Genomic DNA, 22,450 nt, shown 5'->3' with positions numbered 1-22,450 from the left:
TAAATGTGTCATTTACAGCCCTTTCCTTGTCTGAATGAGTAGAGTCAGTGATCTGTACTGATCACAGACTCTGTACATTCATAACTAAAGCATAGTAAACTGTGTTTTCTATGCTTCGGTTTGTGAATGAACAGGAAGCTCTGTACAGTACAGAACTATTCCTGCCCATTCATTATGTGCAGCTGCAGAGATGGAGATTGAGGGTTGTGTCCTCAATCTCTGTTCTCTGTCTCAAAGTTGAATCATCAGAGGTCTCGTTACAAAGATATTTCACCAAAGTACCCCAACGGGGCTTCTGAAAAAAAAACAGTAAAAATAATTTAAAAATAATATTGTAAAAAAATTAAAATAACAAAACTACTGGCACCAGTGGCACAACTACCAAGGTTGCAAAGGTCACATTTGTGACCGGGCCCTGGGTTTCTACCACCAGCCTTGGAGATAAGGGCCCTGGCTGGGGGTTAGGGGGGCCCTTTATGGTTTCTTGCTTCAGGGCTCAGAAGATTCTAGTTATGCCTCTGCTTTCAAGACTTGCAACATCCATACCTATAATACAATTGTCACATTCAAGGGTCAGGCTCGGAGACCAGTAAATATAGCAGTAGAGAGGTTCACACTGACCAGCAGGATAAGTACATGAGCAGGTCACTCTGCCAGGTGATGCGTGCTCATCTGAGGCATGGGGTTTAAGCACTAGTCATTCTTCACCAGAGCTCCTGATGGTGGAGATGGGTTTTGCTGTGTGGTAGTAGCAGGTCTCAAACCTTTAGCATTGCCCTACCAGGAGGTGAACAAGTTGGTAACAAGTGGCTGTGAAAGCATAGTCGAAGAAAAAGCCAAAGGTTGGTAGAAAATGGTAGTGAAGATAAGTAGAGCAGCAAGTACACAAGGAGCAAGATATCGACTGGAGAGAGAACAATAATATGGCAAAGCAGAAAGTGCAGACACATGGCTTATATCAGGAAGTCCAAGGAAGGAGCAAAGAGTTCAAGGTTTACCAGAAACAAGATACAAGTAAAGATTGTCCACGGGATTAGACAGAGAGCTGTCCAGCATCTCAGGTGGCAGAGCAAGGGGCACTACAGCCAAACACTGCCAGGGGTCCCAGGTTCAGATATGGACCCTGACAGCAAACATTATCGAATGTTTTGTATTTGTCCTGAGACCCATCAGCAGCATGGCCCCATACAATGTGAACATGGGAGAAAAAAATGGCACTTGAAAAGCGCAATGCATGTACAAGCAGGTAGAAATCCTATCTTGCCTCTATTTCTCCATTCACATCTTAGTTAAGGTAACTTTGTATTTTTTCAAACTTTTCCACCTATTCCTCTTCCATAACTAGCCCATACCTTCTCATCTGTCTCCCTTCCCCTCCTTTTTATCTGTGGACCTTTCCATTCTCTGTGAGTCTCTCTCCCTTCACAGCCATTGTATGTGCCAACTGGCTTGCCGGCTGTGCTGGTTGTCAGAGAGATCCTCTGGGTTGCAACCTCTGCTGTTTTGGCAAGGCATTGTGCATGGCTCTTCTGTAGATCAGGAAGTCAGGAAATGTCTAACACTGTCACATGACAGTATCAGAATTTCCCAGTTGATTGCAGTATCAAGATGTATGATATTTTACACATTACAAAGAGTGAATACATTCTCTAAACTGTAGGACCACAGCTATTTTATTCACTATGGCTGTCATTTACATCCCCACTGCAGCCCATTTCTGTCCCCAAGATTTCAAAGTTACAGAAATGACCCAGCAAATGCATCACAATCCTTACATTGCTGAGTCTTGTACATTTCTGTGGTATGAGCATATCTTTGAATCCAGGCTGAACTGTTATTCCTTTGAACATGACCTGAATGATTTCTGGTCATTACAACATTGTATGAACATAAGGGATTTTGTACAGGCAACACTAAGTTTAAAAATCATCAGTTTTATTGTAAAAAACATTTTTAATTTGTATCCCTCATATACATATTAGGAAGTAAAGTGTATTGATGTACCTTACAGTATAGAAATAATTACACTTTTTTCACCAACACTGTAATAATTAAAATATTTGTTGATAAGTTTCACAGTAAAATGTTTCCTCAGGACAGGGTAAATGTTTAATATCACATGAAAGAAATCAGTCATTTGTATAATCCATTTGAAAATAACAAACACATTTCAGTGCACACAAAGTTAAATATATACTGTACATTCCCATACACTGATTTTATGCAATATACTGTGAAGGTATTTTTCATTTTTAAATATATATATATGAACAAAATATAAAACCACTTACATCATCTCCTTCTAAATGTTTGCCATCAGGACCACCTCATAGGAAACAAGATGTTGGATTACCCAGTTATCAGGAAGAGGGAAAAAAAGAAAGAGCCAAAAAAAAATATATAAATAAATAAATAAGGCCCAGGGGTCCCAGCAGTTCATGTGTGGGAGAGGTATAAACAACAATAAGGAAAGGGGAGACACACCGTGAAGGCCACAGGGAGAGCTGGTATAAAAATGAAGGATCATATCTCTGCGTTCTTAAACAGCTACCCCCATTTGATAGATCTGCCCACCCTGGCAGAATAGCTTTTTGGAGAAGATAAGTGTATTATACCCCCTACAGGCTCCAAATGAAGTCTGGTGGATGGAGCTTGTGCCCTGCACCACTCACTTCTGCGTGAGACACACATAGAAGATGCAAGCCAAGAGGAATCCAAAGGTGCATTGCAAAACCCTTATTGATAAAATTACTAGCTGAACCAGAATCTATGAAGGCCAGTATGTAGTGGGTAAGAGAATCCAAGTTGAGCTGGATCGAATATTATTTTGTGGTTCAGGCCCGGTATTGAGTTGTCTACAGAAGCAAACCCAGGATTCTCTAGACTTTGGTGTTTGCTGATTTGTTGGGACACCTAGCAGTGAAGTGGCCTTGATCACCACAATTTACACAAACAATGTGGCTTAAAAAAATGCATTTCTTTTTAATTGTCGTGGCTTTTAACCGATATGTGAATAACATTCAGATGATACATAATATCAAAAAATATCTCACATCATGTGCAAAATAACAATATTTAGAACATCAGTTGACAATTCACATACCCAAAAGCTTAAGTATCAAATATACCGAAAACAAATAGAAAGTGCAAAATAAAATAAATTCATATTTTCCATAAATCTTTATCTGCCAAAAAAAAGTCCATCCAATTGATTAGACAAAATGTGCTCAAAAAAAGAGCTTCAGTGCTTCAGTGTCAAAAATGTGCTCCTTAGCACAGAGAGGCTGCTTAACAGACCAATGCAGTCTCATACACGGAGATCATCAGCGCTTTAGTATATTCCTACTTAGAGAACCGAAACTCTCACTGTCTTGTCTCAGCAGCCACATAAATCACCGCTTGCCGTGCTATCCCCACCATGAGAGAGAAATAAGCGGTCTGGGCTCGGCCAACTGCCTCCAGCAGGCACATATATTAAAAGCAAGGAAGGGAACTCATAGCACTACATTGTAGCTAAAAGATATTTTAAATAAAAATGATCAAACTTACAAAGTATAGAAAATGTTCAAGGAAACAAACAACGATATGCATGGCCATGATGGCTCTCACTCTGAAAGTTCGTGCTAACATCACACCGCTAGCTGTGGGCAGTACTGCAGCTAAGTGATTAGCACTTTTGCCTAGCAGCAATAGGGTGTCTGGTTCGAATCTTAATCATAGCACTACCGGCATAGAGTTGGCATGTCCTCCCTATGTCTATGGAGGTTCCTCTACTTACTCTATTTTCCTCCCACACTCTACAGGCATGCCAGTAGGTTAATTGGTTCCTGTCTAAATTGGCTCTTATATGTATATGAATGAATGTGAGTTAGGGACCTTAAATTGTAAGCTCCTTGATGGCAGGGACTGATGTAAATGTGCAAATTACTGTATATATGTAAAGCACTACATAAATTGATGGTGCTATATTAGTACCTGTAATAATAAATAAATACATTTTAGGTTTGGAATCCAATAACAGCTTGTTGAGGCAGGTGCAAGAATAAGTTGTGGATTTAGTGGGACATTTTACATGTAGCAATACTCCCTAGGGAGCAGCTGATTACAGGTTCCCCTCGGTTACCATTAGCAACAACATAGAAACCCCACTCCCTTAAGACAAACAGGCATACTGATATTTGGTTATCCCTGGATCTTAGCATATGATTCTATATTTTCTGGCCATATGACACCGGGACTAGCAAAAATAACAGGAAGTCTGTAGTCTAGAGCTAGAGGCTTATTGGGTAGAGTCCCACAAGTAAGCTTCTGTGTGACAGTCCAAGGTCAGGGCAAGCTGTGGCCAAGCATGATCCAGTACTTGGTTCCAACTTCAGGCCTGGCAGACGTAATCCAGAAGGTAAGGTCAGGGCGGGTGGCAGATAAGCTTTGTCCAGTAAACAGTCCAAGGCCAAGACAGGCAGCAATCCAAAAAAATATTCAGTAATTCCAGCAGTGCCTGGGCTTCTGATCCCAGTTTGAGGTGTCAGAGAAGTGCAGCCAATCAGGGCAGTGCAGCCAGAGGCATGGGTGTATGGCCACTGGCAAATCTGGCAAGGACGAGAGCTAGGCAGACGGGGAACTTGCTGCCTAGTAGTAAGGATGCCCAGCCCACAGAGTGGGAGCTGTCTCCATTCTCCAGCAACACAGGTACGAGTTCTGTCGAGAGCAGCCAAGCAGTGGTGGCAGAGGTAGGAGCAAGAGGCTCTCCTAACAGTAACTTTTTGCATGACTCACCTTTTCTTTTCTTTTTTAATGATTTGGAACTTACATATTTTTTAATAGGCATGTTGTTGGGTCTGTCATCCACAAAATGTTTGATGGCTGAGTCACTGGATAGCATATGCTAGCATTTTTAAAAAATACATCTGATCTGATCCACCTGACCATTAAATTGTGAGGTCAAACAGATTTTGTGTTGATGTTTACTGCTTTCTTGGAAAGTGAGTGTTTTCTAGAAAACGTAACAGGGCAGGTGAACTGTTTTTTTGCCCATTCATGGGCCTTTGTTAACATTTTATTTCTGTAGCCATGCTACAACAGTCTACAATCTCTTTTTTAAAGTTTTCTACAGTTGTCCAATTTTACCTCAGATTTAGGTATTGGTCATCCACAGGAGTGGTTTTTTTACTCTAATGTAAGTAAGATAAGGTAAGCGCAAATCGTTTTACGCAGGCCGGACTAAATGTAAATTCTGACAAACGATACACAATTATGAATATGATACCTCTAACGGTATTCTTTTAAGCTCTGTTTTGCAGGTTCTTTGCCCAATTTCACATTTACCAACCATAAGGTTTATCATTTTTAGAACTGCACAGAATCCATCCTCACTCCTGGGGAGGAAGACTTTGACAAAAGAATTTTACAAACAGAAGCTAGATTGATCTGCAAATTTCACAAATTTCAGGCACTTTGCATAGTTACATTGGTCCAGCTCTGACAAATGTAAGTCTGTATGTGTGTGCCATACCTGTGGAACTCCTGTGGAAGCTGCAAATTGCTTTTACAGCAATTGCTGATAGCTTTCGGTTCTCGTACTGAGCTCCTGCCCTGCTGATTCCTTAACACAGGAGGTCAGCTTCTCGGCAAAGGCACCATTCAGAGAACACTTTGTATTTTCTCAGTGAATGCATTGCTTTCTCTGATTGGCCATGGTAGAGATTGTGGTGTTGCCACTCTCCTCCCCCCACAATGAGACTATTCAAAGTGTTTCCTGAATGGCTTTTATGGCGAGAGTGTTGCTCGACTGCAGGGATCCCCTGAGCCTGATTCATTTGTGGCTCTTTCTCTTCCACCCTCTTCCTGATGACTGGGTGAGGCTATACCTTTTTTACTCTGAGGGGGTCATGATGGAAAACAATTAAAAGGAGATGATCTAAGTAATTTTATACTTTATGCATTTGTGTACAAAATGTAAGATACCTTCAGATATCCTGTATTGAATCATTATATGGGAATGTATACAGTATATGTATACATTGTGTGTACTGAAATGTGTTTGTTCATTTTCAACTGGGACAAATAAATATAAGTATAGTCCGCGCTATAGATAATCAACAAAAATTGTGATACTATTCTAAAAGTGCTTTGAGCTGCTGCCCCCAATTAGACTGCTACAGAGCATGCAGTGTGCACGGTGTCTCTACTCGTGCCCCCCCTCCTGATAGTACACTCGCCAGACGTCTCTCTTGCAACAGGGGTATCCAGCTTTAGCAGCTACACTTGGCTGTATTCTGTGTCCACCACCAACTCTCTGGCAGCCTCTCCTTGCAATCCCCAGCATTCTCAGTGGTACATAGAAATAGTAGAGACAGTCCCCATAGTGTGAATCCGTATAGTCCGTTTTATTGGTAAAAAAACAATAGTGCACTTACATTGAGTGAAATTCAATTAGCTCAAGTCAAAAACCAGGAAGTCCAGGACACGATGCGCTCTACGGACCCAGATCAGAAGTGGCGCATTGACGCTAGGCTCAGCCTACGCATTTCGTCACTCTGACATCATCGGGAGCTGCGCAATCTTGCTCCACTCACAGGTTTATATCAGGTAATGTATCCTAGCAACCCCAGGTCACATGATCCGTGGCCATTTTGAATAATTATTAGCGGCATAAAGGCAGGCCTCCACAGATGTGTACTTAACCTGCCTCATACATTCAAAATTGGCCTATATGTATGTTTTTGGACCCATAGTATGCCCAGTAAAGAGGATTACAATATTGTGATGTGCTGGGAACATTATGTTACCTCCAAAGTGTTCCACATAGCCTCAAATTTACAAAATAACTCTATGAATAAATTAAAATACACTAAGGTGGTTAAAAACACCTATGTGCAAAAATAATACTACTAAATGGGCAAGATATGTTGTTGATGGCTAGAAACAATATTGACAGGACCTATACATTAAAAAATGCTCTAATAAAAAGGCCTAAATGGACCAATATAAAGATAAAATATATAAAATAAAATATATATATATACTTGTACGCATATTTATAAAAATAAATATAAAAATGTAGAAATGTCACACCTAAAGGGCCTTTGCTTCTAACGTCTGTACCTACGGAGAGACTATAATTTCACTAATGCCTAATAAGTGTCCCATATACCTATAGGGAAAAAGAAAAAAAAAAGAAAGTGGATGATAGGAGAAAGATTAGTGTGTATGTGTTTGGATTACCTTAGAAGGAATATGAGGGACCTATTCAATGTCACAGCATATAAGGAGGACTCATATAACTACAATTTAGAGGATCTATAGTCATTCATTAGAAATGAAGCAATTAAGGTCGATGTCAATGTTAAGGCCCTCTGGCTGAAGAGAGTTTAACTGAAAAATCCATATAGTTTCATTCTGTGAGTCCTTGATCATCTTGTTGTCCCCTCTCCAGTGTTCTTTTACTATATTAATGCCATAAAAGGTCATCACTGATGGGTCCATCCCATGTACCTCTCTAAAGTGTCTAGATAGGCTGTGTTTCTAGAAACCCTTCTTTATGTTATTGATATGCTCTCTGACCAGTACATGCAACCTGTGGTACCAGAAGGAAAATCGTACCTGAGAGATAGCAAACAACTTATAACAGAATAAAAAAAAATATGAATGTGAAGAATGGAGACCTATTAGTTACTATTGATGTAAACTCACTATATACCAAAATTGTACAGAAGGATGGTCTAAAAGGTTTGGGAAGATGAGACCGGAACAAATAGATTACGTAATAGAAGGCCTAGAAATTGCCATGGATAGCAATTATTTCTGGCATAAAGTAAGTGGGAAGAAGAACAGATCTTAAGTACAGTATAATAAGACCAAATGTAAAATTCTACAAACGTTACATAAATTACATAATTTTGATTTGGGAATTGCACTTTGGTGATTTTTGCACATCATTTTTTGCATATGTTGCACTATAATTTATATTTATTTGATTTGTGGTTTTTGGAGAATGATAAGCATATGGGTAAATTAGTATTTTATTACACCTAAAGCAGCGCCAAAACCCCTTTTTTATAAATAGATTTCATTTTCAACTGGATTATACAAGTGACCGATTCCTTTCATTTAACCCTCTCACTGCCATGTCCGTACATCGTACGGACCTAAAGCACTGCTTGCAGCATTTCTCCCCCTGCTATAAGTTCAGGTCACTTCAATAACCATGAACTTATAACAGAATTGTTCTACAATTCTGTTAAACAATTCTATAGCTCTGATCAGCAGATTACAATCCGCTGATCAGAGTTATTAACCTAAAATGTGACCCCCCCCCCATGGTGCGGCTTCCCTGGCCCCAGCCTCTCCTCCTCCCGCCGCTCCCTGTCACCTAAAAAATCTTCCCCATTCTTCTTTCCTATCCCCTTCACCTCCAGCACTGACCCCCCCCCCAAACCCGATCTGCCCCCTCCCACAAACCCGATCCCCTGCAGCTACCTTTCTTTAGAAGCTGCCATCCCTCCTCTGCCGCTCCCGCCAGCTTCAGGTGCTGCTGTGACTTGGGGGATCACAGTCAGTCCCTCCTGGCAGGCTATTCCCCCTTTCTTAAGTCCCTTTCCCTGTCTCAAAAAAAGAGATACGGGGGTCTGTTTAGACTTCTGATATCTCACCAAAGACCCCTTCCCCCCTTAAAAAAAAAAAAGTAAAATAAAAAATTATAAATGTAAAAAAAAAAAGTAAAAAAAAAAAACATGGAGCGAACTCTGTCAAGCACATTGGCCTGCTCAGCGAGGGTTCTCTCTGCTGATCCCTGCTGAGCAGACGGATGACAGGTCCACATCCGCTCCGCTAATGCAGAATGGACACGGAAATAGCCCGCTCTTCTCTATGGGGGGGTTAGATGGAAATGGGCCACCTGTCCATCTCGATCTGATCGCTAGATGGATGGGGAATGGGATCCCCATCGGTCTGTTTTTAGTTGACCGGATTGGATTGGATGCAGGCAGGAGTAAATGGACACATGTCCATATACATCAGCCTCTCCATAAAAAACAATGGGTGGTCCGATTGGACCCGCTTGAAAAATGGACAGGTAGACCCGATCAGTCTGCTCATGTGAAAGGGGCCTAAAGCCTTGTTTACACCGGGCATACACAGCATACCTTTACAGGGATGCACAGGTGTTCCGTGCATCCCTGTGCAGGCAGTTCCATTGATGTCATTTGGGATGTAGCAAGTACACGAACAGGGCCGTCGCTCCCAATTTGACATCAATGTAGGTCCACAAGCATGTTCCTGAGCTCACATGTCTGTGTTTGGGGTCGTGCACCCACACCCACACGGATGTCAGATTGGGAACATTAGCTATGCCTGTGCAGCTGTTGCATCCCAATTGATATAAATAGGACTGCCTGTACAGGGATGCACGGAACACCTGTGCATCCCACACCTGTGCATCCCTGTCTGGGTAAACATAGCCCTCCATGGGCGTACACTTTAGTATGCCACATGTGAACAATGCCTAGTAGTAATTTAGTAGGATTTTTGCAAGTCATGTTGTGTTTATGTTCACTATTATTGATTTTAGTGTGTTTTTAGTGAAAATAGCGATATGGTGAACATTTGCGCAATTATTGCGGGGGCCAAAAAATCTGTAGCACTTTTTTTATTCTACAGGTCATGTTCTTTTTAAAAAATGCCTGGTTTGAGGGCCAGTTCACACTGGTGCGATGCCAGACATTGCATGTGATTCGCACCGCATTGCTGTGCAGATCACATGCAATATCTGTGCCATTCAAATTCAGCCATACAAACTGTATGGCTGAATTTGCATCGCATTCGGACTAAACTCCTGCAGGACCATTTTTTTTTCCGCACCAGAATCAGATCCTATGGGTGTTCACACCCATGCAATTCGATTCCTGTCCAAAATCACAGTTCACACTGTGATCTGCAAACCAATTTAGGGTGTAATTTACTTTGTATTGACACCCGCAGTAGTTCGCAGAGGACAGTGTGAACTGCCGGCGATTCAGGTGTGATGTGGGAATCCGCACTGGATTCGCAGGGTTTCCCACATCGCACCAGTGTGAACTGAGCCTGAGGGGACTTTTCAAATCCTGAAAGCTGTAAGTAAAAAAAGGTAATCTCCGGATTTTTATGGTAAATTGTTTTTATTTGCAGTTTTGCGTACATTCAGTTTTTACCATTAAACAAAAAGGTACAATTTAAAATGTAAAAATATTTGTTCAAATATTTGTTATTTATTAAGTCAATACAGTTTTAACTTTTATATTTAGTAGGAATTTTGTAAATTTTTCCATGTATGAATCCACTATAATTGATTTTAGTATATTTTTAGAGCAAATATTGGTTTGATAAACATATGCGCAAATATCGTGGGGCCTTAAAAATCAGTAGCACCTTCTTTTTATTCTACTGTCCACGTGCTTTCAGAAAATATATGGTTTGGGGGGTCTTTTATAAACTCTGAAAGATGTAAGTTTTGCCTACGTCCGATTTTCACTATTTCTCAAAAAGGCAAAATTTAAAATGTACAAATACATGTTATTTATTAACTCAATACAGGTTTAGTTTTTATAATTAAAAGGAACTTAGCAGGGATTTTGTAAAATTTGCTGTGTTTGTATCTGCTAACAATGATTTTAGTGCATTTTTAGCGAAAATATTGTTTTGGCAAACATTTGCACAAATATTGTGGGGCCTTACAAATTAGTAGAACCTTCCATTTATTCTACTGGCCCTTTACTTTTAGAAAATGTATAGTTTGGGGGGGGGGGGGTCTTTTAAAAACTCTGAAAGCTGAAAGTGAAAAATGAAAAACTCCAGATTTTTTGAGAAATTTGGTTATTTACAGTTTTGTGTACGTTCAGATTTCACCATTTCGTAAAAAATGCAATAAAAATTTACAATTTTTTTGGTATTTCTTAACGTAATACAGGTTAAGCTTTTATATTTAGTAGAAATTTAGCAGGAATTTTGTAAAATGTGCTGTGTTTGTATCTGCTATACATTATTTTAGTGTATCTTTAGCAAAAATATTGATTTGGTAAACATTTGTGCAAATATCACGGGACCTTAGAAATCCGTAGCACCTTCTTTTTATTCTATTGGTCCTATGCTTTCAGAAAATATATGGTTTGGGGGATCTTTAACAAACTCTTAAAGCTGTAAGGGAACAATGAAAACCTTCAGATTTTTCGAGAAATATGGTTCTCTACATTTGTGCATACGTAAAATTTTCACCATTTTGCAAAAAGGCGTAACTTAAAAATTACAAATATTTGATATTTAATAACTCAATGAAGGTTAAGCTTTTATGTTTAGTAGGAATTTAGCAGATATTTTGTGAAATTTGCTGTGTTTATATCTGCTAAATATTAATTTAGAGAAGTTTTAGTGAATATATAGTTTTGATAAACATTTGCACCAATATCGCAGAGAGTTAAAATCAGTAGCACCTTCTTTTTTTTCTACAGGTCATGTGCTTTCAGAAAATTGGTTTGAAGGGTCTTAAACAAACTCTGAAAGCTGTAAGGGAACAACGAAAACCTCTAAATTTTTTGAGAAAATTGGATGTTTCCATTTTTGAGTATGTTAGATTTTCACCATTTCGCAAAAAGGCGCAATCAAAAATTTACAAATAGTGGTTATTTATTAATTCAATACAGTTTAGCTTTTATATTTAGCAGAAATTTTGTAAAATGTGCTGTGTTTTTATCTGCTAATAATGATTTTAGTGTATTTTTTGTAAAAAATATTGTTTTGATAAACATTTGCCCAAATATCATTGTGCCCTAAAAATCAGTAGCAGCTTATTTGTATTCTACTGGTCATGTGCTTTCAGAAAATATATGGTTTGGGGGATATTTAACAAACTGAAAGCTGTAAGGGAAAAATAAAGAAGGAAAAGGAAAAAAAAGAGGAAAATTTGCAAAAATGGCCTGGCCAGCTAAGCTTAAATGGGAGCACCGGTCCTGGCAGCGAAAGGGTTAATAGTAAATATTTACCCTGCCCTCAGGAAACAAATTTTTATCTCAAAATGCAATGACAAGGGTTTTCATTAATAACATCACAAACAAACAAAAATTTCCCAGCACACTTAGCAGCTAGCCTGCAAAAAAACTAAAACAAATTGCCCCTGTCTAACAATTCACGTTTAAAACAGAGGGTTTAATTTGCACACATATTCAAATATACGTATGTGTAAGCAGCAGTGCCTACGTCAAGACTCCTCTGTATACTGTGGTTCTAACTCTATAGTTTTGAGATTCTCCAAGTCGGAGCACATATAGCAGTGGGTAGATTTAGGGCAGACTAGCATGGAGGGGTCCCACGCTTCCTGCAAGGCACAGGGATGCACGGGATGCCCAGCAAGAGCACAATAGCACCTGAAGGCATCTGGTGCATCCTTGCATTCAATTACACCAACAGTAAAAACAAGTGGCAACCACCCCAATCTATAACTAGCCTTTGCAGTAAATTGCACATGGAAGGGCAATGCACATTACTAACAAAAATCCTTTAAGGAGGAGTAGGCTCACTCTAGACAAACCTGCCATTAATCTATCCACTGCTTTATGTGCTCCAACTTGGAGACCCTCAAAACTGTAGAGTTAAAACTGCAGTATACAAAGGAGCCTTCACAAAGGCACTGCAGCTTACACATATATTTGCAAATGTGTGCAAACTAAACCCTCTGTTTTTATTGTGAATTGTTAGACAGGGACATTTGTTTTTTTTTTTTGCAGGCTATCTGGTAAGTATGCCGGGAAATTTCTGTTTGTTTGGGATGTGCATTGCCCTTCCATGTGCACCTTACTGCAAAGGCTAGCTATATATTGCGGTGGTTGGCACTTTTTTATTCAATAATGTGTTGGTAAAACTGGTGTCACCAAGGCTCATTTATACTTGCTTTGACGTCAGCACAGATTAAAGCGCCTAGCGCTTCAACATGCCTTTTTTATGTGTTTTTGTTGCTTCTGCTTCGCTTTCAGTGATGCTTCGGTAATGCTTCAGTGGTGCTTCAATTATGCTCTGGTGGTGCTTTAATAAAGCTTGGCAGATGCCTTGTGTGTGTGTGGATATTTTATACCTGTAATTTGTCAAAAAAAAAGTGAAGCTAAAACTGGATTAAAGCCTCTCAAAAGCTTCAGGTTCTTTAACCACTTGCCGCCCGCCCGCCGTCAATTGACGGCGGAGCGGCGCGACTATTATTCTGGGAAGACATCATATGACGTGATCCCAGAAAACAGGGCAGGCGCGCGATCGTGTGCGCGCCGCCCTGCACTGCCGGTGTCAGGGTGTCCCCGGGACACCCCCCGTCACCGGGAGGGGGGAAACAGCCAATGGGCATGGCTATTTCCCACGTGATCGTGTTCCAATGACACAGCCGATCACAATACAGCAGCCCGGAAGATGACCACGCATGCGCGATCAGGAGCGCGCAGCGCGGTCACGTCGGTGGCGCTGTGTTACGTAGCAACACAGCTAGTCACCGGCAGCAGTAAACAGTCACTGACAGTGACTGTTTACTATGTGATCGGCTGTGAATCCATTCACAGCCGATCAAAAAATGTAAACAAACAGCAGTAACTCACTGTTACTAGCTCTTCTCCCCTCATACAGTTTCCAGTGTGAGGAGAGCAGAGCTAGAAATAGTGAGTTACTGCTCTGTGTACCTGTCAAAAGTAAAATCACACTAATAAAGGTCCCCACACAGTCCTCAGCCCCCCCCCAATTGCACCTGTCACCCAACAGTCACCTCATCAGTGCCCAGAAATTGACACCCATAAGGCTACGTTCACATGTGAGCGTAGCGATCGCGGGCAGAATCACCGCGATTCGGCCCACGATCCGGAAATCATTGCAAATTGCAGGATGCCTGTGCGTTGCCCGTGATTTTCAATAGCACCCCAAACGCTGTGCGATGTTGCTGCGATTTCCGCCTGCCGAATCGCGGTAACATCACACAAACAACGCATGACGCCCAAAAGAGGTACAAGAGCTTCCTTGGGGCGTCATGCGTTGTTTGCGTGATGTTACCTCGATTCAGGAGGCGGAAATCGCGGCAACATCGCACAGCGTTTGGGGTGCTATTGCAAATCACGGGCAACGCACAGGCGTCCCGCCATTTGCAATGATTTCTGGATCACGTGCAAAATCGCAGTGATTCTGCCCATGATCGCTACGCTCACATGTGGACATAGCCTAAAGTTCCCCGGTCACCAGAGACTGCCATCAGTACCGCCGTGCACCATCGCCCGTCACCTGTCACCTATCAGTGACCATCGCCCGTCACCTGTCACCCCATCAATCACCGTCACCTGTCACCCCATCAGTCATCGTCATCTGTCACCCTATCAATCATCGTCACTTGTCAACCCATCAGTGATCGTCACTTGTCACCCCATCAATCATCGTCACTTGTCACCCCGTCAGTGATTGTCATCTGTCACCCCATCAATCATCGTCACTTGTCACCTCATCAATCATCATCACCTGTCACCTCAATCATCGTCACCTGTCACCCCATCAGTCATCGTCACCTGTCACCCCATCAGTCATCGTCACCTGTCACCCCATCAGTCATTGTCACCTGTCACCCCATCAGTCATTGTCACCTGTCACCCCATCAAGTCATCGTCACCTGTTTGCCATATACATGCAACCACTTACCGACTGCCTATATGCGTCGGCCATTAAAAGCTAAATACTGGGGTTATGGCAGCAGATAGCTGCCATAACCCCGGTATTTTTTGAAACGGCGGGCGGTCGGCTTTCAGATAAGGGTGGTCCCAGTGGCGGATTCGCCGTGGAATTACCCTTACGGTGCAGGGGAAGAGGTGCCCCCCCCTCCTGCCGCGTCCCAGACGTTTTCCCAGCTTACCGGACCCGCCGGCAGCGGGGAAAACTATCCGGTCCCGGATCCTCAGAGACAGGAAGTCGAGTGAGGGCAAGATGGCCCTCACTCGACTCTATGGTCTTGGAGGACCGGAGCTACGTCAAAAGACGTTGCCTAGCAACCGGTTTAAAGGGCCGCTTTTTTTTTTTTTTTTTCTTTTTCAACAATCTTTTTTTTTTGTGTAGTTGTGAAGTGTGGGGTCTTTTTGACCCCAGATCTCACAATAAAGAGGACCTGTCATGCCTATTTCTATTACAAGGGATGTTTACATTCCTTGTAATAGGAATAAAAATGATCAAAACATTTTTTTTTTTAAACTGTGTAAAAATAAAAAAATAATAAATAAAATAAATAGGAAAAAAATAAAAATAAATTAAAGCACCCTGTCCCCGTTAGCTCGTGCGCAGAAGCAAACGCATACACAAGTCCCGCCCACATATGTAAACGGTGTTCAAACCACACATGTGAGGTATCACCGCGATCGTTAGAGCGAGAGCAATAATTTGAGCCCTAGACCTCCTCTGTAACTCTAAGCTAGTAACCTGCAGAAATTTTTAAAATGTTGCCTATGGGGATTTTTAAGTACCAATGTTTGGCGCCATTCTGTGAGCATGCGCAATTTTGAAGCATGACATGTTGAGTATCTAATTACTCGGCGTAACATTATCTTTCACATTATGGAAAAAATTGGGCTAAATTTGCTGTTTTCTTATTTTTTAGTTCAAAAAAGTGAATTTTTTTCAAAAAAATCGCATTTGGAAGACTGCTGCGCAAATATGGTGTGATAAAAAATATTGCAACGATCTACATTTTATTCTCTAGGGTCTCTGCTGAAAAAAATATATATAATTTTTGGGGGTTCTAAGTAGTTTTCTAGCAAAAAAAAATGATTTTAGCTTGTAAACACCAAGTGTCAAAAATGGGCCCAGTCTTAAAGTGGATAAATGGACAACTTTGTGAAAAGTGCTACTTGGATGTTAGGCCTATGTATGTAGCCAGGCTGTGAAAAAGTGTTACACATGTGGTATCGCCATGCTCAGGAGGAATAGCAGAATGTATTTTGGGGTGCAATTTTTGCTATGTACATGCTATGTGTTAGAAATATTGCATAAATGGACAGCTTTGTGTAAAAAAAATGTGTTTTCATTTTCTTTCCACATATTCCAAAAACTTGTGGAAAAAAAATTACATATTCAAAAGACTCATTATGCCTCAAAAATTATATGTTGGGCGGTTTGCTTTCCAAAATGGGGTCATTTTATGGGGGTTTCCATTGTCCTGGTGCTCCAGGGCCTTCAAAAGTGTGATAGGTTGTCAGGAAATTATATGTGTAATTTGTGCTCCTAGAATGCCGGACGGTACTACTTGGATGTTAGGCCTCTGTATGTGGCCAGGCTGTGAAAAAGTCTCACACATATGGTATCGCCATACTCAGGAGGAGTAGTAGAATGTGTTTTGGGGTGTAGTTGCAAGTATACATATGCTGTGTGAGAGAAATAACCTGTTAATACGTCAATTTGTAAAAAAAAAAAAAAAAAAATCTTCATTTTGCAAAGAGTTGTGGGAAAAAATGACAACTTCAAAAAAATCACCATGTCCCTTATTAAATACCTTGGAATGTCTACTTGGGTCATTTGGGGGGTATTTGTACTTTCCTGACTTTTTTATCGTCTCAAGAAATGAGATAGGCCTTCAGTACATCAGGTGTGGTCAAGTGTGATCAATTTTCAATGATTAGCACAATAACTTGTGGACTCTATAACTTTCACAAAGACCAAATAATATACACTTATTTGGGTTATTTTTATCAAAGATAAGTAGCAGTATAAATTTTGGCCAAAATTTGTGAAGAAAAATTACTCATTTGCTAAATTTTATGACAGAAACAAAGAAAAATGCGTTTTTTTTCACAATATTTTCAGTCTTTTTTTATTTATAGCACAAAAAATAAAAAACCCAGTAGTGATTAAATACCATCAAAAGAAAGCTCTATTTGTGTGAAAAAAAGGACACAATTTTTTTATGGGTACAGTGTTGCATGACTGAGTAATTGTCATTCAAAGTGTGAGAGTGCTGAAAGCTGACAATCAGTCTGGGCAGGAAGGGGGTGAAAGTGCACTGTAGGCAAGTGGTTAAGCAAGCTTTGTTCTTCTATGGAGACTTTAAAGACACTTCGAAGCACCACTAAAGCTACATGGGGTATTATTTTTGAAGCAAAGCAAACGCAAGGTATAAACAGGACTCTAAGCTAACCATTTTATTTAGTGACAGGAGATTTGACTGCCATTCGGGTATTTTCAAACTACCACCCACACACTCTTACACTCGTTATCCAATGACCAGTCCTGGGTGTTTGTTTTTTTGTATTTATTGGTATAACTTGGATAGGAGAAGGGATTAGTGGAATATCCCAATTTTAACTATGCACAGAGGAGAAAAAATCTCACTTGGCCTCACTTGACTAAGCTGAATCGCAGACTCTCTGTGGAACCATACTGTATTTGTATGGAGGAAAAAGTTATTTTCTCACTCTGGCAGCAGACTCATTTAACACTGACTCTTCAGGACATTAACCAGTATCCTCTTTAGCTGGCACCCATCCACTGACTTCACTCACTTGAATGAATGGCCCTCAATGAACACGCCCTAGGTGGGGATCTGAAACCAGGAACAGATCCTTCCAGGTATATTCCACTCTCAGCCAGCTCTGCAGGACATCTGGGTTGCAGCTTCTGTAACTCAGGTCATCCACCTGAGGCCACATGGCAGCCTGTAGAGAGGAGGCGCAGCAGCCCCCTCCCTTCGAGACCCTGCTCTCCAGTTGAAGACCCCGTGCACACGTACTCTCTTGGTATAAATACAGTCACCCTGCATGCCATGAGGCACTTTCCTCTACCAATGGGCAGGGCTGTACCTACACCCATGCTCCCATTTGTTGGGTTTCCCCCCCATTGTCCAATATACCCCATCCTATTGGACCAGTGTGAAACAAGCAGAAAGCATGAGCAGCATCTGATCACACTAAGCAGACCCTATCAATAAACCTCTGCTCCCTGTTAGGCAGAGAGTACTTAAATTTGTCTGACAGTTCCCCTGGTAAGCAGGGAAACCCAAGAACTATGTACTCTCTAAGGGTCCTTTCACACGGGCGTTCCGTATGTCCGTTTTTCACCCCATCCATTTGCGGATATAAAACGGACATAATGCATGTCAATGGGCTAACGGAAGTTAGCGGATGTACATCCGCTGACATCCGTTTGTCGTCCGTTCCGTTAATGTCCGTTTTTTTCGGACGGAAGAGAACCCTATTTTTTCTTCCATTCAAAAAACGGAACGGACGCAAAAACGGATGTCAGTGGTGTCATCCGCTGACATCCGTATTTATATAGACATACATTATGTCCGTTTTTCATCTGCAAACGGATGGGATGAAAATAGGACATACGGACCGGATGACACAAGTGTCATCCGTGTCTGTTTAAAAAAAAAAGGAAGTGATCGGGCATAAAAAACTGAACACCCGTGTGAAAGGAGCCTAACACTCACCTAGGAGGGTGCTACATCTGTATCCAATAAAAACTATGATATTTTTATGTGTTTTCTCCAGTGTTGTCTGAACAAAATTCCTTCTCCTTTTTACTTGAATGGTATATACAGTACTTGCTAGTAAGGATCTGTACAATAATCAACATCATTTCTACTCTTCTTCTACTCTTACATTCTTTTTTTGGGTGGTAAAACTTTAGGGTTTGTTTTCCATGTGCTTCTTACAGCACTTTTTACAGTTTTTCTTTTTACAATTTTGTAAGTGTTAGCTCTGATAGCTCTGACATGTTTTCCTTAAGGTTTAACTGATGCCTTGATATTTAGGGCATCACCACACCAATTATTTTAAACCAATATGTTAATAAAGAAAGATCAAACAGCAAGCAATTTATTGCAGCTGTTTTCCTGAATTGTAAATGGCTGGTCATTGTCATGTTCCCACACTAAACCTATCATATCCTCTCTTAATTACTGTGTACAGTACATAATGGTGGATGCATTTGCAAAAAGTTCATTTATACACTATGATGTCTGCATTGTCTCAAATGTCTAATGCAATGCAGTAAAGCCTTCATGGTATGCCATATTATTAAAAGTGCAGTAAATTGTAAGTTACAACTGATTCTATAAGCTTTTGTTTAACTGGTATTTCTATTGCAGATAATGACGGTTTCAGAGCACGAATGTACGACATCACACAGCATCCATTTTTCAAGAGAACTATTGCAGTTCTGGTCTTGGCGCAGTCAGTTCTTCTTTCTGTCAAGGTATGAAACGTGAATTTATGCCAGATAAAATTAATAAATTGATAGTAGGATATACTATGGCACACAATTAACCTAATGAGTGTATAAAACTCTCTGTTCATCATTGCTACAATATAGTAAACATTTGTAGTCTTGGCATTCTGATTTTAACATCAGAATATATTTAAGAAAATAATCAAAAAATAGTAAAGGGAAGCCTGTAAACAGTGAGATAAATAGTGGGTTTAGCATAATTTTTATCAAATAATGTGCAATCTTTCACTTCGCTTCCATAACAGAGCCATTAAGAATATAGCATCTGCACAAATAAAATGGTGCCCTGCTATGAATGGTGGTAAATATAATGACTGATGGTGATTATGCAATGTGGGGACTTAAATGACCTAGACATCGTCTGCTTTTCTTAGGTGTGGAGGATCCCCATATCTATATATGGGATTCAGCTGTTGATTACCTGTGATATCACAAGTGCCCCTCCCCCTTTGTTTTGTATTTTGGTCATGATGGCAATCAAATCAAGTCATATTGGGATAATTATCTTTTTGTGAGAATGGACCATCTAATATTTACATATACAAAACATTTGACCTGCGCCAGTGAAAGAGTCAAGTACATTCGATCTTATGAAAAACGTTTCAACTGTGGCTATAGGTAGTCTTTTTAGGAGGTATGAAAGATAGTTCAATCCCTGGGGTTAGTGGAAATGGATGGTGGAGGTGGCTGCAGGCTTCATACAGAGCTAGAGGGACTCTGCAACAGACAAAAAGGGGTAGGAGAAGAAAAGCAGTGCCACCTCAGTGTAGATTAAAAGGTTATTTATTACATAAAAACAATGTAGTAATTCACACAGAGGAAATAGTTGATCAGCAAATGGTGATGGTTCATCTGCAACACTGTAGGGATGTTAGGGAAGTACACTGTGGCGGCCGTGGTCCTGGCTGTGCCGGTGGAGTCCGACACTTCCTGTGTTTCTGGCAGCGTTCAGTATCCAGGCTTACATCCAATAGTGGCAGGGGGGTGCTCGCATTCGGAGCATGCGTGCTTCTTCCTCAGGCGACGATCCACCAGAAAAACATTATGTTATATGTTAAGTTCCCTTTACTAAGGCTCCAGCCTTCGACCAGCACATCCAAATACTCCACTCCTCTAGAAGGCACAATAATGTTCTCTGATCGCTATACAGACAAAGCTCACACACCAGAGCAGAATAGAGGAACCATAGTATAGTATTTTTTAAAATAAACTTCAAATAAATAAAATAGTAGCAGCTCCCACATCCATCCAGATAAAAGTGTAAATAAAACCGCTCTTAGGCTGCATTCACACTTGAGCGTAGCGTTTTTTACCTAGATTTTACCGCGATTTTACCACGATTTTTACCGCGATTTTACCGCGATTTTTTCAGGCGTTTTTCATTGACATCTATCAAAAACGCTGGTAATCAGCCCAAAAAGAAGCTCATGTACTTTTTTCAGCTACAGGCGTTTTGCAAAACGCTCAGATGTGAACAGGGGCCATTTAAATGAATGGGGTTTTACTTGATGGGCGTTTTGGAAGCGTTTCTTTTGAGCGTTTTTGGAGCTGAAAACGCCCAGGTGTGAATGGAGCCTAAGGCAACTACAGTACAAGCAGTGAGTACTATAATTTGTACAAACAAAACTGCTATTATTCTATAGACCAAAGGCTACTCACTTACCAGCATACAACTATAATTTGGTAAAATTCATTTAATAATAAAACGCCCAACCTCAAACAAATTGTAAAACAACCCATTCAGTTTAAAACAGAAATGAAAGGCAAAACATTTGTGTATACATATGAAAAACATTATAAACACTTTTTCGTAAGTGATTACATTCCCTCTGTTCTCAGCTGCATACGAGCTGGGGGAGGAGAAACCGCAGCACACTGATCTTCCCAGTGAATGGTTGTGCAGAGGCAGGAAGTGTCAGGACAAGTCTGATCATTGGAGGAGAGCAGGCTGAGTTTCCAGCATAGCTAGTGAACTGACCATGCTGTGCTTTAATGTCTAGTGTGGTCAGTTTTTAATAGAAACGCAGAGGGACTGGTAGGAACACCAGGGAGTTTACACAAAGAAAGCAATACAATACAGAACGGAATACTTTTTCAAATAAGTACAATGGTACAGCAGGCACATATCAGGAATATAAAATATATGTTGGATTTACATATTTTGCAATGTATGTGAAGCCCGGGTAGGCTGCATGTTACAAAACACTGGAATACAGAACCATAGAGATACAGACAAAACAAAGAATACAAATTTTATATATATATATATATATATATATATATATATATATATATATATATATATATATATATATATACAGTATATATTTTTAAAATATAAATACATGTAAAACAGAGGACCAGTTTTACATATAAGAGGGATGGCAAGAATATAGTTGAAAAAAAGAGGATACTAGCAACAAAACAAAAAGGGAGGTAAACTACAGGGACACAATTGGGAAAAAATATACTTTAACTGGTATCAACAAAACAGTTCATATCCCAGTCAACATTAAGGCCGCAGGGAGAAATTGTTTTCATTTCATGAATTAAGCACAATTTTAATCTTGAGACCTCTCGTGTGCGATTGCATTCCCTCCACTGGGATTGTAACTTGTCAGTCACCAAGAACTTAATACCTCTACGGTTTCTTCCAAGGTGTTTTCTAAAATGTGCTGACAAACTGTGATTCTTATAGCCTCTCTTAATATAATAAATATGCTCCCTAACACGATCCCTAAATTTCCTGGTTGTTCTCTCTACATATTGCTTGCCACACAGGCATTGTAATAACCATACCACATACCTGGTATCACATGATACAAAAGAATCTCATACTCTTTCCCTGTAACTGTTAAAGGAAAACCCTTACTTTTGAACCATTTGGTTCTCTCCAAAGTATATATGACACATTTTTTACATGGGTAAAAAGCTGTTAATTCTGAAAAAAATTTCCTTTTATGGAGAGGATCAATTACGTTTGGTGCTATCTTATCTTTTTAATTACGGGCTCAGTGAGCAAAATGGAACAAATTTTCATTTCAGCTAAATTTTGCGATGGCTTCTGTGAAATTAAGCAAATTTCACTGAAGCAGCTCAGTGAGTCCTTACTTTTGCTGAATTTCACTGATGCCAAATCAGTTTTACCAAAACCACTTCACCTATTCCTACTTTACATCAAAAGTTACTGTGCACATTT

General features: G+C 40.3%; 1 protein-coding gene across 2 annotated transcripts in view; it reads left to right on the top strand.

The window, feature by feature from the left end:
- Positions 1-22,450, top strand: part of NALCN (sodium leak channel, non-selective) — an 897,007-nt gene that overhangs the window by 822,130 nt on the left and 52,427 nt on the right. For both annotated transcript variants that reach the window (XM_082245388.1, XM_082245387.1), the window contains one exon: positions 19,112-19,218. In XM_082245388.1, the coding sequence (XP_082101514.1) occupies positions 19,112-19,218 (107 nt within the window). The remainder of the gene's footprint in view (positions 1-19,111; positions 19,219-22,450) is intronic.

Source organism: Pelophylax lessonae (genome assembly GCF_965119305.1).
Source record: "Pelophylax lessonae genome assembly, chromosome: 2".
NCBI lineage: Eukaryota > Metazoa > Chordata > Amphibia > Anura > Ranidae > Pelophylax > Pelophylax lessonae.
This window is presented reverse-complemented; position numbering and strand designations above follow the sequence as displayed.